Raw genomic sequence first — 18,513 nt, 5'->3', positions numbered from 1 at the left:
GGTAATTTCTGCCTGTGGCCATCAAACACTATAACTCTTTCCACTGAGGGTTGGTCAATCCTAAGATAATTTATTTGTAACCATCTTACCTCTACAAATTTTAAATACTTCGTGCGATGTTTTAGTTTGTTATGTATCTTGCATATTTATTGTCTTATATTGCTTTTTTATTCTATTTGCATTTGCCTCTGTCACCTTACAGCTGTCACTTTGTGGGGGGAAACAAAACAATCTTCGTGAAGTGTAGTAAAGAAAAAACTAAATAAAACGTAATCGCCTGTGAGCTGCGAAAATCATGTAATCGTGTAAAACGAGCAAGTTCAAGCCGAGAAGCTCCGCTTGTACACGAATGCACCACCATGACAATCTGAACGTTGAACCGTTAGATGGCGATGTTTCCTTGCGGCTCCAGGTTGCAAAACAATGAACTTTGGCAGGATGAACCAAAGTATTCAGAGTTCAGTTTAGCTGAAAAGAGGAGTGTGCTAGTGTCATAAAGCGACATGACTGGAGCCGGGTAGAAAAGAAGAAATCATCTCTTCAATTGATAAATAATCAGTGCTTAGTTTGCAGTCAATAGAAAGTAGCTCTAGTCCCTCTAGCTGCCATGCCGCTTTTGAACAACTCTCGAAAACGTGTTTTCGTTTATTTTTCCTTGACGTAATAAGCGCTGCACGGACAGTGTTTCTGATTGGACACGTCGTTTATTTTATTTTATTTATTTATTTATTTTTGCAAGTAATCCTTGTTCTTTTAATGCATTTGCAGCATAAACATTAATCACGTCCATGTAGCCCCTCCTCTTTCTGCTGCGACTGCCGGAGAGCAAAACACCAGCAGAGAGCTGCGAATCAGACTGTCACCAAACACTGAGGAAGACAGAGGATCTCTGGAGAATAGACGCGCACGAAACGGGACCAGGCACGGCAATAAGGACAATTTCATAACTTCCTGGATTTTGCCAAAAAGGAGTTAGATTGGACGCCTCTCTTGGACTTAATTGTTGCTCTTGTGAGAGACGATTGTAAGTTTTCGTCCCTGTGAAGTGGATCCTTGTTTTCATTTATGTGCTATGGAAGCTGTGAGTTTTAAACAGTCAAGTCCAGTTCATGCTTTAGAGATGTTTATGTTGTTGGTGGATTGAACATTTTTGGTCCTAACAATGGTTGAACCAGTGGGGTTTGTGGAGGCATGGAGAGCCCAGTTCCCTGAGTCTGATCCACCTTGCATGGATTTGAACTCACTGGGGGATATTGAACAGGAGTTGGACAAATGTAAGTCATCTATCAGGCACTTGGAGAAGGAGGTGAACAAGGAGCGCTTTCGCATGATCTACCTGCAGACTCTGCTCGCAAAAGAGAGGAAGTCGTACGATGGGCAGAGATGGGGGTTTAAAAGGACACCCCAGATGAATGATGGGGACCTGCTGAGTGGCCCAGACAGCCACGCAGATGAGGCACCAGCAGAGGAGCAGCAGCTGCTTAGGGGGCCTGGTAAGGCGGTGAGGTGTAAACCACATCTAGAGGGGGAAGTGGATGGCGCGTCCCCGGCCAAACAGATGGGTGGGGTGTCACCTGTTCGTCAAGAGCCCGATACTCCCGATTTCCCGGTGGGCACAGGCTCGGTGGCAGCTCTGAGATCCAACTTTGAGCGCATCCGGAGAGCCAACTCTCACACAGCCGGGGACGTCAGAGGGCTGCCGGTGATGGGTGGCCAGGAGAAACCCTTCTACGTGAACATGGAGTACCATCAAGACCGAGGGCTGGTTAGAGTCAACGACCGGGAGGTCTCAGACAAGATCAGCACTCTCGGCTGTCAGGCCATGCAGATGGAGCGAAAGAGGTCCCTGCATTCCCTCCCTGGGAACCTGTCAGCCGCCATGGGGGACATCAATAAGGCTGTTCAGAGAGGCAGGTCCACTGAAGGCAACTGCAACTACAACGGATCCTATGATGACTCAGAAGTCAGCCCACACTTCCTGAAAGACGGTGTTGTGCGGTCTGCTGGGGGAAAGTCTGAGCGACAGCCAGTGGAGTGCCAGCCTTACACCAGTGTGTACGTTGGAGGGATGATGGCTGAGGGGGACACTAGAGTCATCCACATCAGGGACCACAGCATAGAGGACGATGCACACCTCACCTGGCCGAGGCGCTCCTACTCTCCAGGGAGCTTCGACGATGTAGGAGGAGGCTACACACCAGACTGCAGCTCCAATGAGAACTTGACATCCAGCGAAGAGGACTTCTCCTCCGGCCAGTCCAGCCACGTGTCTCCCAGCCCCACCACCTACCAGATGTACAGGGAGAAAAGCCGCTCACCCTCGCAGCAGTCCTTCGACAGCAGCAGCAGCCCCCCCACTCCTCTGTCTCGTCTGAAGCAGCAGGGTACAGTCCCCGAGGCATCCATCATCGGGGTCCGTAAAACGGGCCAGATCTGGCCCAGTGACGGGGACTCCACCACCTCAAGCAGAACCTCTCATGACAACAGTGTTCAAGGAGATCTGGGTAGGTCACTGCAAAACACAGATGTTCTTGAACTTAGAGATTATACCATTAGGCAAATTAAGAGCTGATTGTGATGACTAATGGAGAGAAGTCTGTGCTTGCCTTAATGGGCCTTCCTCCAAAATAAGTCACTGATATGTTGCCTGCACCTGCCGTCTCTAATAAAGTCCTACATATTTTAGCCTGATATTCTGAACCCACCCTAAATTATTTCCTTGAGTCATGATTATCATGCACTTGATACATATTCGAACTGCAGTTTTTTGTTTTTCTTGGGTTTTAGGTGGTTTTCTTGAGGAGAAATTAGGTGTTCTGATTAAAGTAGCCTACACAAAAACAAAAAGAAAAACGTGGCCAGGTTGAATAAAAATTCTTCTCCTCGTTTTATTAATGAGAGTTTTTTTCTCTGCTCACGGTCCTCATCCATATCGAGCACCAAGGGAATAGGAACTCTTGCCTATTAAGCATGATCATCAGCTGCCATTAAAGAGGGGGTTTGGGTAGAAATGATGCGCTCCACATAAACTGGTTCCTGAGAGTCACCCAGTGGTTTTGCATTTCTTTGAGCAGTGTTTTCTTTCCCTTTGTAAGCAGGAATGGCCTCTCTTTTTCGTCCCCTTCTGCTCTTTGCCCGTGAATACTGCGGCACTCTCGCAGAGATGCTGCGACTGAGACAGCGGCTGCCCCCAGGCTTCCCAGTCGCTCGGCTCTGTCCATCCCGAGTGTTTTCGTGTCAGCACACATCAGTGTTGTTGTCCTTGGTGCGGAGTAATTAACTTAAAGGGGTTTGTCTAGCGTGATAAATTTAGGGAAACTCTTTGTTACGGGAGGTGGATTGGAAAAAAAGCCCCGACAACTCACTCAAAAAAAAAAAGAAAGAGGATAGAGGGGCTTAAAGTGTGTCACGCGGCTTCCAATCAAAACGCCTGCCATCACTGTTTCCTGTTGTTATGCGTGAACACAATAGGAGAATCACTCATTGAGCACCAGTATTGACATGGTAACAATAAAACAATGTTAAGAGGGATAAGGAGAGTGGTCTGGACAACTTGGTAAAGCCAAGGACGGGAGGAGAGGCAGGCGTTGAGTGTTCCCCTGTTTGTCAAAATGAATGGCACAGGAGGACGCAAATTGTCGCCAAATGTTCAGCAAAGAGGGATTGGGATACAGATATTGTGGAGGATTGCAGCTGAAAAATTGTCTGTCTCTACCCCCCCAAAAAAGTGTTATCCACTGGGTCAGATTAAGCAGATGAGCAAAATAGTGCGTTTTTGTTATATAAGGTGATTCAGTCCAAAGCTCTTTGACACAAAGCATGTGACAAACAAGCAGATAGTCTGTGACATAATCAGCATGAAGTGTAAGCCAGCACGCTGAAATGTTCAAATCCATTCGATCTGTCTCTGTCATTCAACTGTGCTGTTTGTCACTCAGTACCTCAAGCCACTTGTATGGGGAACAATAACTAAGGACAGACACATTCAAAGTCTTTGAATAGTTCTTGAATAATGACTCAGTTAATTTTTTCAAGAAAAACAAGTTTGATTGCTATTGAAGCCGCACTCATGCAATTTGGCGTTCCACTCTAATTAAGTTGGGACTGGAAAAAGAATCAAGAGCTGAATCCTATATGTCCCATAATGCAACCTGAATGATATTTTTGTTCTATTATGCCTTCGACTGGAACTCGTGAACCGGTGGCTACGAAATGGGAAGTAGTGTACACAAAATGCTCAGTGTTCAAGTGGCACCATTGACCGTATGTCATGAGAAGACGCTGCCAGGCAGCTGTATGTACCTAGCAAGCTGATAGTCAGCTAATGACTCCGCGATTTAATGTGGGATATGGAAAATCTGTATTGTACTCATACACATTATAAAACTAAAAAAAACACTATTTATGGACTTCCCGGTAAACTGGTCTTTGAGGGGCAGGTCTTCTTGTTTGCAATTCAGGTTTTTTAGTTAAACATTTGTAATCTTAAAGCCGCCATGAAGCTCAGAGAGAGTTCTAGATAAAGACAGTGACATGCTTTAAAGCTATGATATATTGTATTTTTTATGGTCAAAGAATAAATTTCACACAGAGTACGCATGTGTTTTCCGAGGCCATGTTGTACACCATGATCTGTCCAGTCATCTGACCTTTAATGTGTAATATCTGTCCCCGTTTTATAACGTACCCTATTCTGCCAATTTGAAACGCCCTGCCGCAGAGCCTGAGTTGCAGCTTTTTGTCCAGAGGAGACTTGTTGCTGACATAATGGCACAGCTGCTTCATGTGAACATTGCTTTGTGGATTAGCAGGAGTCTGGATTTATTTTCTGATGTTGTAATATCATTACTGTGCACGTTGCTGGATTAGACCTCAGGCAGGGAGCCGGTTTGTGGCAAGTTTTTGCAGTAAACTGCTCTCAGTTGTGGTTTTTGACTGAGCAGTTGGAAAGTTTTGTTTGGTTGTTTTTTTATCATAAAACACTGCAGCATCCACTTAAACCTGTTAAATTGGCCTCGTAAAGCTTCAAACTTCAAACTTAATTTCAGTGTTGTAAAGACGCTGTGTGCTCCAGTTACGTATTGCTTCATATGTTGCACCAGTACCAGTAGTTGCACATCGGTTTTACCTAAATTAAGCTCTGTGGACTGTAAGATTTAGTGTGTATTTTCTGTTCTCTGCCCCGTCATGGAATATGTGAATGCTATGAGGTCATTGCTGCTTTTGTGTTTTAAGTTCTGGCTCGGTTGCAGTCCGTCTCTGCCCGGGGAAAATGACAGACTTACCATTAGCTTCACCTCCTAACAAACAAACCCAGGCTTGTCCTTTCACCGCATCGCTCCGTGAAAATCTTAGTGAAATGCCTAGTCTAATCGTCTAGAAATTGACACAACTCAAGGGGCTTTTTTTTCTCCATGAATAGAAGACAAAGTGTTGTCTCCTGGTTTCTGGTTATCTAGGCCAATTGTCAAGCCAGACTGTGAATAGAGCCACTGATTAGCTGTGGACCTTTAAGGAGGCCAACTCTCTGATGGTTTTTTTTTTTTTTTTGCCATAATTAATTATCATCATGACACTGACATGCCTGTGGCTCTGCTGGCTGTTTTTGCTGTGGCGGAAGAAGGGTCTGGGTGTGCAGACAGCATCATGGTTAATGCATTAGAGTGAGAGGATGTAAAAGAAAAGGTCGCGACAACGGGGGAAATAACTAATACTGTAAATCTCCCATTAGTTTAATCATAATCTCTCTGCGAAAATCAGGAGATTGTCTTTTAGAGTGCATTTAGCTGAGCCCGCCTTAGCTGAGAAATGGCACAGTTTCGCTACATAGACACGTCTGTCTGGGATGGCTGTGACATTAATAGAAAGTGTCTGTGTGAATGGTGTCGGAAGTCTCAGTGTCTTGGCCTCAGACATGAGCTTGCCACTGGTTGCTGCCTCAGCAGGAGTCACACTCCTCGTCTGCCCTCCCAGTTAATTGCACACTCATGAATATTTGAGGTCCCTCGTGGAAGCCCAGACAGGCCTGTCATTGTACCTGGATATCAACATCTGAGGTTTGGTGGTCAAGGAAGTTAAAGAATTCAGCCTCTCCCTTTCCTAAAGTAAATGTAAGCCTACAAGAGGAAGTGCTGGCAGTTCTTGAGGGCCACAAAGTCTCTCTGTGTGTATGTGTGTGTGTGTGTGGAAGTGAGTACACCTGTTCTTCTGTGCAATGTACTGGGTAAAGTGGTCAAAAGCTGGCAGGCCTTCAGTACACCAGGCCAGGCTTTGCCAGCTGCTCTCACCGTTAAAGCCATGAATAGTGTTTTTGTTCCTGCCTATTAGAAAACAGAACAAAAACACTCGTTTGGAAACTACGCTAGACTGGTCACACTAGATTTTGTCTCCCCCGTTCACTAACTAACATACACGCTCTCCATAGATAGAGCTTAATAGCGAAAAATCTTAGGCATGTTTATGAGCATGCGGGCCTCCTTCGTCTCGGTGATCCTCCCTCGTGCTCAGCCTCAACCCCCTGGTCCTGGACTCTCAGCTCCCCGCCCTGGTCCCACTCAAAGGGCCCTCTGTGCTGCTGGCTGGCAGGCCAAGTGTTTATGGAATGTCTCAGCTGCTTGTGGGGTGTGGGGGGAAACGGCTAATGAAATGTTAAGTGTTGTATGAGTTCACCTCTCTCACAACAGCCTGACCCGTGGAGCTTGTTGTGTCACTGGCCACAAGAGTTTGCTTTAGACAAAATGTTCCAACGCAGAGTGATTGAAGCAGGAAAGGCTCGGATATCTTAACTTTTAGTCTCTTGATTTTGTGTTTTCTTTCATACAGCCTGAGCTCTCTAAGGCCCTGATCAGACCTTCATGTGTCCCTTGTGCTCAGCTTAAGATACAGGTGAACACAAACAAAATGCATTTCAGATTGTATTGTAGGGCTTCATTTAGGACCGCCCTGGTCATGTCACGTTCTCTTGTGCAAGCAGAATAATTTGCTCAGAAAAAAACACACAGACGCTATTTTGAATAGTCACTAGAAAAGACAAACACACTGTAACTGGCGGCGCTACTTAGAATGACAAAAAATATTCTGTCTTTGTATCTGTTTACTAAGTAAACACATGTCGATGTGCAAAGTAACCATGTGGAGGTAAGATAATGACCGGTTTCTTTATTTACTTTTACTAGAGGAGATTTTTCTCTCACTGCTGCAAATTGCATAGCAGAGAGATCACACTGCATATGGAAGCCTCAGGATTGAAGTCACAATCCCAGCTAGTGTCATGGTGGAGATAAATAAACAGATTATAACTAAGGAGTGAGAGTGACTTTACAACTCGGTTTGCATCATATCCTCATGGGATGCAAATGCAACAAACATCTCGGACATTCATTTTTATGAGCATTAGAGACAGCAACTGTTTGCACTGGTCCTAAAAATATGTTTATTTGCATTTGCAAAGCGGAAAACTGTGATCGGATCTCGAGTGGTGGCTCAAGACGCACATACTCAGGACAGATGCTTATACCATGTCTGAACATGGCCTCCCTGTCTTCTGTGTAAATTGTATTTCATTCTCCACACCCCCAATTCATCATGCTTCCAGTTACAATCAAGTCAAGATAACCAACCAGCTAAGATTACATCACTGGGGGGGATTCAACAAAGCATCTTCACAACTTAGGCACGGACAAAAAATAGCAAACTTCATTCCCCAGTTTGTAACAAATCGTCACAAGGGTGTCGGTCTTCTCAGGCGTGATAAAGCTGCCCCCTGAACCACAGACAAAAATAAACAGCGGTTTTCAAAGACTTACAACTTAAGCAAACATTTTCTAAACGTGAGATGATTAGATTTTATTCTACGCCCAGTCCAGCTTTCAACTTGTTAAATGCAAATTGCTGCAAAATCCCTGTGTTGCCAGGCAGATTATGACTGAGCCAATCACATTAAAGCACATCAGGTGAGGTCCATTCACTAATATTTAATTCTATTCAGACATGCAGATGAATATTTTATAGAACCAGCAGGTCACTATGGGTTTTTTTCTCTATGTGTTCATCATCTGCCAATTATAAGGAAGGTCAGCAGTTTTATTTTAAAAACAAGCATTAATTGAAGGCTTTTCAAGATCGACATAATTCCTAAATAAAAGGAATAGCTCATATTTGATATGCTGTTTGGTGGAGTTAATATCTGAATATCTAGTGAACCATTGTGTTTATTTTCACAGGCTGCAACAATTATTGGGTTTTCCTTCTTTCTGTTGTGCAAGCTGTAGTCTGACCACCCTGAGCTATTTCAATATACACTGATTAGTAGGTGTGCTGGGCTGGGCGGCTGAGTTCTGACCTACACTGCTCAATGACTGGCACTAATTTTAGGCTGTCCTACTACAGATCAGAAGCGAGCGCCGGTGGGCCTCACTGCCCACAGCAGACCTGTGGTTTAAAGAGCCTCCCAGTCCAGCAGACACTTCACATCATGCGATGATGCTGTGTTGGCTAACATTTTTACAGTTTGCCAAAACACACATCTGGTGTGCGTGCGGCACTACGCATGCCCCGATTACAGCGTGAGGTTAAAGGGGCACTCTACAGATTTCACATGCCAGAATAAATTTACTTCTTGCAGAGCAGTTCTGCACAGCTTCTCATGGGTGTTGTATGTGTGTTGTAAGTCATGCAGACCATGACTTATCAAGCAGATGGTCGACCATTTTAATGTTGGGGACTAGTCGGACGCTTGTGGTCGTCTTCTCAGTTGGTTAAGCGTGTTGAATTGGTGGCGAAACACTGATTGATTGATTGATTGACTTTGAACCACTGGTTAAGAAGAGGAACCAAAGCTACTCACATGTTATACCTTCATCTAATCTGAACATTCAAATACACGAAAATGAATGAATAAGCTGTAGAGTCCACCAACTGATCATCATGATCCAGAAGAAGTCAGCTCTGTATAACATTGTTTCCCCTCTTCCTAGCTTCTTATCCTGTCAGCTGATCGTAGCTCTTCCAACGTCCTGCTCTTTTGTGCAGAAGCAGAACGTACACTATGTGCCAGCTGGCTACTGACTATAATCTTTGTTGCGTGATCAAGTATGATGTTTTGTAGTTCATCCTAGCCTCCAGCTAATCATAGATCTTCTGATACCAGAAAACATTCGATGTGGTGTGTTACATCCTTTGCTAACTAATATGTGCATACTAACATGCTAGTCTAAAATGAAAAACACAACATACATGCTGCTTGGCAGCAGGATGTTGCTCACGTTAGCATTTAGCTCAACGCACCTGAGTGGTTTGATAGATGCGGGTAAATACTGTGCCGACCTTCAGGTAATTAATAAATTAAGCCACCTGTCCTTTCAAAAGTGAGTCTGTCTCCACCTCTGCCAATTTTTGAATGACCTTGCAGTCAGGCGCTGTCAAGATGGCCACTGCCAGTGCCACTCACAGTAAGCTTTAAAACTCTTCTTTAGAAATATTATGGGTGATGTGAAAATTAAATACCATCCTTATATGGGATTTCATTTTTGTTAAGATCCTGTATTTTGGGGTAATTCATCCTCGGTGGTGTCAGGGTACCTCTTTATTGTGATGGCGTGAACTAGGTCACGGGATATAAAGACTCTTCACATTCTGGAGACACAGTGTCAACAAAGAGATAAAGTGATAAAGTCCATTGCAGATAAACCCACCCAGATTTCCCCATTTTCCATGAAGTGGGGTAAATTACAAGGGCCAAGGGTCTGAAAAGCCATCACCCTTCAACCAGCTCCCCTCTGTTTGCTGCCACCACTGTTTCCCCAGTGACTGCACAGTCTGGAGAAGAATCCATTTGCTGGAGCCATAAAGTGGTGCTAAGCTTTTAACAACATCTCACATTGGCTTCTTTTTCCTGAAAGGTTTCTTCTGCAGATCTATACAAACCATTAGAGGTGGCAGAAAGGCTGTCCTTTATAGCACCTCCGTGGATAATTATATATGCTTGTAATACAATTTCTGACTAAATTTGTGCTGTATCTACGAACGTTTTTAGCCTTTATTTATTTTTGGAAGGATATTACATCAATTCTGTACATCAGCTGACTGGTCTTTTGATGTTGGGCCAATATGTTCCCAGTGGGAGAGCAATAAGTGAGCTCTGATTCTGCCTGTTGGTACCCATGAGGCCGTGCACCATTATGTGTTTTCCCAGTGGTGAAATATGGATGCTACTATTCTAGTTTCTGCCCTTTCTGGGCTCAATCAATAGACCTCTTTGATTTTTAGTTTTGGGAAGTGTTGTCTGAATCTGTTCCAATCAGTAAATCAGATTGGACATTTTATCTGTTGTACTTTGAGCAGATTTTTTGAACAGAGTTAGATCCAGTGTCTGTTTCTCTGATGGTAACATCACACTAGGTGCTTCCAAAACATTCCTCGTATTTAAATGTCTTGCTATAAACAGGTAAAAAGGTGATTCTGACACATGTCAGTGCCACATGCCGGTGACAGTGCCATTTAGAAAACAAACACTGGCTTTCTGTCTTGATGTAAAAACATAAATATTCATGAGTGCATCCCAGGACACAGTTTCTCCTTCTTTTAGACTGAGTTGGGTGCATGTTGTAAAATAAGACCAAATGATTATTTTTGAGGATCTGTGATGCTGTGACACTGTCTCTGCTGCACATCTGTCACTCCCTCCCTGCCAGTTTATCATAGTTCATCTCTGGATTAGGATTAGGGCTCTGAATGTGTCTTTGCTTTGTCATCAATAGGACACACAGCATGCCTGCGGTATTCTGCTTATTTTCTGAGCATGGCTCCTGTTTGAATGCTAAAGGAAGGAAACACGCTTTGCGATGACTGATTATTCTCCAGCAGCAGTCCATATATATCCTTGAGTTTTATTTTTAGGTGCCGTGTGAGAAAGCAAAACACTGTGCATCATGTATTAGAAGGAAATTCAGGCAAAATTCCTGATTTTTGTTGATGATTTGTGGCACTTCATGACTCGTGGGAACAGAACCAAATTCAGTTCTTGAAAAACACAGCATTACGGAGTTCAGAGACAGACTGAAACAGAATCAGCTTCTCTCTCTGATCCACGGCTCCACACAGCTCACTACAGCAGCTGTTGGGCTCTGCCGTCTTATGTAATGTCATTAGAAAGTATTTATGACGGCTCCGTTGCACCGTTTTAAGCTGCAGTTAGCTCGGTATTGAACTGCCAGGTTGTGTGATACTTTGCATTGTGTAATTGCAGAGTAGTAAAAAAAAAAAACACACTGTCTGCACTTTAACTTCCAGTGTGTAGCTCCCAGTGACAACAGTTGGTTGTGGACAGTTTTCAATATTTAACTGGCTGCAAAAATGATTTCATTGGCAAATTTAATAGAGAATGGTAAACTGACTGAGGCAACAGCTATGACAGATAAATCTGAATTCATGTGTTTTTTGGAAAACCAATGGGACATTGCGATGCAGATATACCAATTACATGATTTTGAAAAGGCGTTTTAGGTGGAAGTAAATATGCTAACAAGGCCAGTTCTACTTATTGAGGATACAGTGAAGTCATGTCCTCTGTAATATTCCTTAGAATATGAAGTATATAATAACATGGCACTGTAGAAAGAGGATTTACAGCAATGTCATAATACAGGAGGTTCTGACTTACAGAATATGTAATGTAACAATTAAAATATTAAATAAAACATCATTCACAGTCATTTTGAGTTTGATTAACACAATTCTTAAATCCTTTGAGGTTGATAGTAGCTGGTTAAGGTAAGTTTCCAAGTTGCTTTTAGCTTATGGATGGAAACAAGTAGTTAATGATAGATTGATTGTTACTAAAAGACAACAAAAGATTCAGATATTAAATTGATGCATTACTGGATACTATGTCATCCAGTTGTAAGAATAAGAAATAATTCTACATGCCCATTTTTTATGCTTAAATCCAATGTTTACCTGTAGTATTTGTGTTTCTGATTTGTGATCCTGTGTTGATTGCTCACCGTGATCCATTCCTACCTAAATGATTCTCTAACCTTCTTATAATACCTCATATATTTTGTACATTTTACCAACCAACTACTAACCTGTAATGTAACCTGTTCATTTCTACCATGAACCATTTTACCGTGCACTTTATCTGCTTATCTAGATTCACTTTATCGGCATCCTTCCGTCACACTCTTCTCTTTCTGTCCTGTTAAATTAATGCATTTTGTCATCTTTTATTATAAATTGGTAAGAGTAGGAAGAAATTTGTCATGCCTCTACTTTAATACAGTGTTTCCTTGTAGTATTTATGTTAATGATCTTTGGAGCTGCAGGTCTCTTAAGATATAAATGAAAAAGGATGAATTGATTTGTATTTAAGTGGTAGACATACATTTCTAGATCAGTACATATGGAAGTGACAAATGTTTACGGATTGTTACAATGTTATAGAGCTCTTTGAACAAAACCCATTTACACTCCAGTACAGACAAAAGCCATGTCAACATGTTACACAGATGCAGAGCAAATTTGTGTGAAGACATCAGTCTCAAATAAAACTTGACAGTGAGTTACAGTGGTTTCTTGGAAAATGTACCGATTTGTCTTCATGTATTTTTAAATATCTGTAAAGTCTTTAATAACAAAAGGCCTTTCAGTGTCACTAGTGGCAGTGCAAATATGATAGGCTTGACTGTATGTGCGTTAGGAGTGGGAGTTGTTTGTGAAGGGATGACCTTGTGCAGAAAGCCTGTTTCCGCTCTGAAGCAGATGAATTGCTGAATTTTCCGGACAGACCTGCCTGGACACTTCCTCAGTAGCGGTCCTTGTGATTGCTGCAACAACAGCACACACTGAGGATCTATTGTGATGTCCACTTTCTCACACTGACCGCAGCCAAGTGAGCCCTGCCATTTAAAAATGTCCCTATAAAAAGCACGAACGGCTAAGACCTCAGGACACATTTTAAAGCCCAGTTTTGCAGTGTTTTCTATGCTCCGGCTGTTTAGTTTAGATAGTTTCTGGGTCCAAGGCTGCTGCCTAAGAGAGGATGTGTTATTCAGCCAGTGCCCGGGCCTGATGTATAATCTCACTGTAACACAGAGTGGCCTTTCACATGGACTTCCCCTGTGCTCTGAAGCTGTTTGGACTGCAGTCTTCTCTTCCTCAAGCAGTCAATACAGCTCTCTGCCCCTCTGCTGGGCCCGGTGTGTGTGTTTGAGCCCTTTGTCATGGCCTCTGTGGATGTCATCCTGTCAGTCAGACTGTCTTCCAGTCCCCTCTCCAGGGTAATTTGTCCTTATCGTCCCACAGTTTCCGGAATCCTCTCTTTCCTGTTTTCAAGCTGAGGTAAACCAGTTTTGAAACCTCTATTTAACATACCTTACTTTTTATTTCAGTTTCCTTCATTTTTTTTGTTGGGGCTGACCAAGATCTCTGCTCTGAATCTGCCGGCTGCCACACACTTGATGATGATAATGATAACAATGATAAGACGATGATAATAATGACGATAAGTACTGGTGAGTCAGGGGTGGCTCACGGTAATTACAGGATGCAGAGGCTGTTGATCGTCATCGTCAGTCTCTGTTAAAAAGTTTGAAATGACTGCGATAACAAGGGGCACAGCATACTTCTCAGTCGTTACACTTGTTTTTCCAGCACACACTGGCTGTCAGCGTGATTAAACGTGTTACAACGAGGTCCAGGCTCGACCGTTTTTATGTTTATGTTTTTTTGTGTTTTTGTGTTAGTGTGGTGCTGCCGTCTGAACTTTGAGACCGCTTTGATTAGCAGGAACACCAGCTACAGCAGCACCTCTCCAGTTCTCTGTGATCCTGAACACAACCATAAACCCTTAGCTGAAGGAAACACATTGTTTAACAAGGCTGGCATGAACAGAGCATGTGTGTTGCGCGGGCAGTTTCCCAGGCTTATCTACTCGACTGGCATGAACCCTCGGTGGCAGGCACGGTTGATGGAATAGATTTGTTGTAGGTTACAAGTTTGTAAAGGTTAAAAGAGCATTTGATAGTAAGACAAACAGTAGAAAAAGAACTAAGGCACTGATTAGTATTCATGGTCCCCAGTGGATTCAGGGGTATAATGAAGAAAATAATAACAACAGTCACAATTATTTTGTGAAAATATACACTGAGCCATAACATTAGGATCGTAGACACTGGTCGAATGAGCAACACTGTCAGTGGGTGGGATATATTGGGCAGACAGTCAAAGCTGATGCTCGAAGGAGGAAAACTGAGCAAGTAGAAGAATTTGACTTTGACGAGAACCAACTATGGTGGTTAGACAGTTCGGTCAGACCATCTGCAACGCTGCAGCTCTTGTGGGGTGTCCCTGGTCTGCAGTGGTCAATACTTTTGAAAAGTGATCCAAGGAGGGAAAAGCAGTGAACTGATGAGAGGGTCATTGGTGTTCAAGGCTGACGCACACGGGGAGCAAAGGCTGGCCCATGTAACCTGACCCAGACGAACTAAGCTCATATTCTATAGCTCATATTGCTTTAGAAATTAATGCGGGCTCTGAGCATTAGACCTGGAACATGGAGCAATTGAGGAAGGTGGTCTTGTCTGATAAATCACAATTTCTTTTAAATATGGACAGACAGGTGCATGTGCATCACTTGGCTAGGGAACATGTGGCGCCAGGATGCAAGGAACACCCTATTGCCTTTGGGGTGTGCTTGGTCTGCAACAATGCTCAGGTGGTTTTATGTGTCAAAGTAAGATAAACATAAATGCCTGCACCTAAGTTTCCCAGTAGAACAGGTAATAAGATTATTACCTGACCTGACAATGGGCTCTAGTTTGGTCTCCACCCACTCCTTCAAGCTGCTTAATTCTGCTGTTTTGTTTAGCGCCACCCTCTTTATTCTGTTTTGACAGAGTTCACCAGAAAGAAAAATGTTTGAATTCGGTGCGTTTGACGTTGACGTTTCTCTACCTTAACTACAAGACCTAACAGTTTAAATGTGCACCGTATGACTGTTGTCCTTTGTTTAACTGTTTCTTGCAGAGGCTCCCTATAATGAAAACCCTCCATCATATGGCTACGAACTGGAGAATTCGGAGGAGAATCTGCCTCGCCACGGCCCCCTGTCCTTTACCGGATCCCCTTCATCCTCTCCGCGGCTCCGCTCCAAGAGCCGGAGCAGCCGAGACACGCAGTCCTCTGGTTCTCTGGAGTCCACGCTGTCGGTAAAGTTACTACTTCACCTCTAGCACATCAGAGACGTTAGCTGTGTCTGTCTGCTCACAGTTCCTCTCAAGTGTTTCATCTTCTACCCCAGTGTTGATGTGCATCAATTCCTCAAAGCGGTCAGATTAATTGTACATTACATAAATGCAATTAATTACAAACCTGTTGCTGCTTTATTTTCTGTTCCCATATTGTCAATAGCATGCACGTGTGTGTCATAAACATCCTGCAAACTCCAGACGAATTTATATTTTTGTTGGTTTGTGCTGCCAGGATAGCCTCCCCTTTGTGCTTTATATTAAACAAATCACATTATTTGAAATCTGCCACAAGGCCTTTATTGTCATATGTTGTGTGGCACCAACTCTACAGTGATCTGGATTGTTTAGTAATTCTACTCTTATTTTCAAATTAACATTATAATAGTCTATTAGTTTATTCATCCAAGTCATGGGATATCTGAAACCACAGCAGAAGATGTGTCTTTAGGGTACAATTCATTTAGAAAAGAAACGCATTCTGAACACATTCCTCTAATTGCAAGTGAGTATTGGGTTGTTAACAGACCCTAGTCAAGTTGAGTTTCACACATGTTCCTAATGAAAACCTTAACTCCCCACCAGTCAGTTAGACCTGAGGAGCTACTCGAATGATGGTGAATCATCTTCAACAAAACAAATTCAGTTTTAACTTTCTATATTCTTCACTTCCCACAATGCATCCGTACATTGCTAAACTTTCAGTCTCTGCATCGAGAGGTTCATAACACAGCCTGTCTGGCAATAGATTTATAGCTGTATTACTAAATGTTTAGAAAGCTCCTTTAGAGCCTTAGAGAACATTCACAGGCTGAGCAACACTCTCTGGGACAAAGAATCTGAACTTCATTGGGTAAATTATGGACAGAGTGAACTTCAAGCAAGGCATTCAAACAGCCACTCAAGCTGAGGTGTCCACAGGCTAACAATAAAATCCACACAGTGAACCATATAGCTCCCATATGGGAGTGCTTTTCAGTGTGACACAGGGCGTTGCTGAAAAAGACCGAACATACTCAGCTAACACACTGTGGGTAAACAGATGTTAAAAAGAGACGTAGTCCCCTCCCCATTCTCCTCTGCTCCTGTACTATCTGCGGTATTCTTATCCTCTGATGTATACACATGGTGATCTTCAAAGGCTAAATCATGGTGGAGATGTGAGGGTGGGGGCTCACACAGCTTTTTTTATCCAATAAATATAATGGCAGAGCTCAGTACAGCTCTGCTCAGTGCTCCAGTAAGTGTCTTACTAACATAAGTTCCCACAAAGATGACTGATGTTTCTGGTCTGTTTGGAATAACAACTCCTGGACTAGAAACACATTTGTCTTCCTTTCAATGCTAGGAGTCTCTGGTGCAGGCCTCTTGGAATGTAAAACTCCTACCGAGTTTAATCAAATCTGGTCTTCCCCAAGACCACAACACCAATATCTGCAGCCAGGGGTTTGCAGACATGTGTGGGAGGTTTATTAAAATTCATACAACATGTTTTTTGTTTACCTGTCATGCTGTCATCATGAACCTTCAGTGTTGGAGAATGCCACATGTTTTCTCTGTTCCTGTGTTTGTATCAGGTGGAGTTGGATCAGGAGAAAGGTCTGGAGATGAGAAAGTGGGTTCTGTCAGGAATCTTGGCTAGCGAAGAGACATACCTCAACCACCTGGAGGCCCTGCTGATAGTATGTTGAACTTACAACACACACTAACTGTTAAATAGGATTATAAAGAGATAGATTACCAAGTAAGTCTGAATCCATCTACCAGCCTATAGAACTTTTGAGACAACACATTCAAATGAAAAAGTCACGAGCCTTGTTGGCTAACCTAGCAAGCATACTTGTAGTAGATGTTTGCTGACAACTTATTTCTCTTACAAATGAAAAGTTGAATTCATAAGCAAGAAAACACCTGTTAAATTTGTGGTCAAAAACCACAAATTTAAGCTTGGCAAGACATGGCTTATGTTAGCTAACTTCAAACAATGCTACCTACCGTTTTCCAGCAGTGGGCCATTGGTGAGTGTCTGTGAGTGGTTGAGTTGGAGGTGAGCCGAGAGATCACTCTGGAAATTCAGCTTAGAGAACTAGATTATTATTTTACACACAGGCAAAGATGGCCAATGGCCAGCTGTTGCACCAGCTGGCCGTTGGCTACAGCCTTTGTGGTGTGTTCAAGTGCCAGTCTTGATACATGCATCATGAGGCCATGACACTGTTGGCCTTTTTTTCCTGGTGGTACTTTTATGTCATTTTGCATATACAACAGTTTCTTACATATGTACTGTGATTATTTGTCTAGCCCATGAAGCCTCTGAGAGCAGCAGCCACAACATCCCAACCAATGCTGACCATCCAGCAGATAGAGACCATCTTCTTCAAAGTACCAGAGCTTCATGAGATACACAAGGACTTCTATGACGCTCTGTTGCCCCGGATCCAGGACTGGAGTCCGCAGCAGTGTGTGGGCGACCTCTTCCAGAAGCTGGTAACTTTGTTTGCTTCATTCGATCTAAACAAGTAATTAAAGTTAGAATGGCACATTGAGCAGGATATTTTATGATGCTTTCCCTTACCTGCTGTTATTAATTATGAGGACATCAGCCGTGTCAAAATATCATATAATAATAAACCTAACATGATTACAACCAACCCTACCATGGGAAAAAAATAAATCACCGTTAATTTATGTGTGGATGACTTCATCCAAGGAAATATTTCAGAGGAAAGTCATGTCGTGACAGTGTTTTGAGATCAAGCAACCAAAACTGGTTTGTCCACTTCTTCTGAACTAACTTGAGAGCTGCAGAAACAAATTAACAGAGTAAACTAAAGTCTGAGAGCAGTGACATACGAAGTAAGCGATAAGAGCAAAATGGTTGGACAGTGGTTTTGAACACTTGTTTAACTGCACTATTAGAGTCTAGTTACCACATAAAAAGTCTCATTTAATCCTCCTGTGGATGAGAGCACCAAGCATCATAACAGCCTCCACATACCAAATTGTATGTTGGGTTTTCATGAAAGAGACCAAGTCAATTTCTTTCAAAAACTAATGATAGCCCTCCTTAAATGTCATTCTAAGATCATTAATGGTGGTTGAAAGAGGGAGGACTTGAATGGGCAGAAGGTGGGAGTCTTTGGCTGTAACATAACGCTCTGTGGATCTTGTAACGTAAACCTGAGTAGACTGTCTGGAGTCATCTCCTGGCCAGATTAAAGGCTCGCTTCACCACATGACAGGCAGTAAAGGAGTACAAAATGCTCTA

The 18,513-nt window shown here is 42.9% G+C and overlaps 1 protein-coding gene across 1 annotated transcript in view; it reads left to right on the top strand.

Annotated features, from left to right (window-relative positions):
* The first annotated feature begins 495 nt into the window (after positions 1 to 495).
* Positions 496 to 18,513, top strand: part of si:dkey-91m11.5 (PH_BCR_vertebrate and RhoGAP_Bcr domain-containing protein) — a 30,238-nt gene continuing 12,220 nt past the window's right edge. Inside the window, exons 1-4 of the mRNA XM_047592313.1 lie at positions 496 to 2,504; positions 15,025 to 15,206; positions 16,823 to 16,927; positions 17,547 to 17,732. Of these exons, the coding sequence (XP_047448269.1) occupies positions 1,163 to 2,504; positions 15,025 to 15,206; positions 16,823 to 16,927; positions 17,547 to 17,732 (1,815 nt within the window). The 5' untranslated portion in view covers positions 496 to 1,162. The remainder of the gene's footprint in view (positions 2,505 to 15,024; positions 15,207 to 16,822; positions 16,928 to 17,546; positions 17,733 to 18,513) is intronic.

This window comes from Mugil cephalus, chromosome 8 (genome assembly GCF_022458985.1).
Source record: "Mugil cephalus isolate CIBA_MC_2020 chromosome 8, CIBA_Mcephalus_1.1, whole genome shotgun sequence".
Classification (NCBI taxonomy): Eukaryota; Metazoa; Chordata; class Actinopteri; order Mugiliformes; family Mugilidae; genus Mugil; species Mugil cephalus.
Note: the sequence above shows the minus strand (reverse complement) of the source record. Positions and strands in the feature narration are given on the sequence as shown.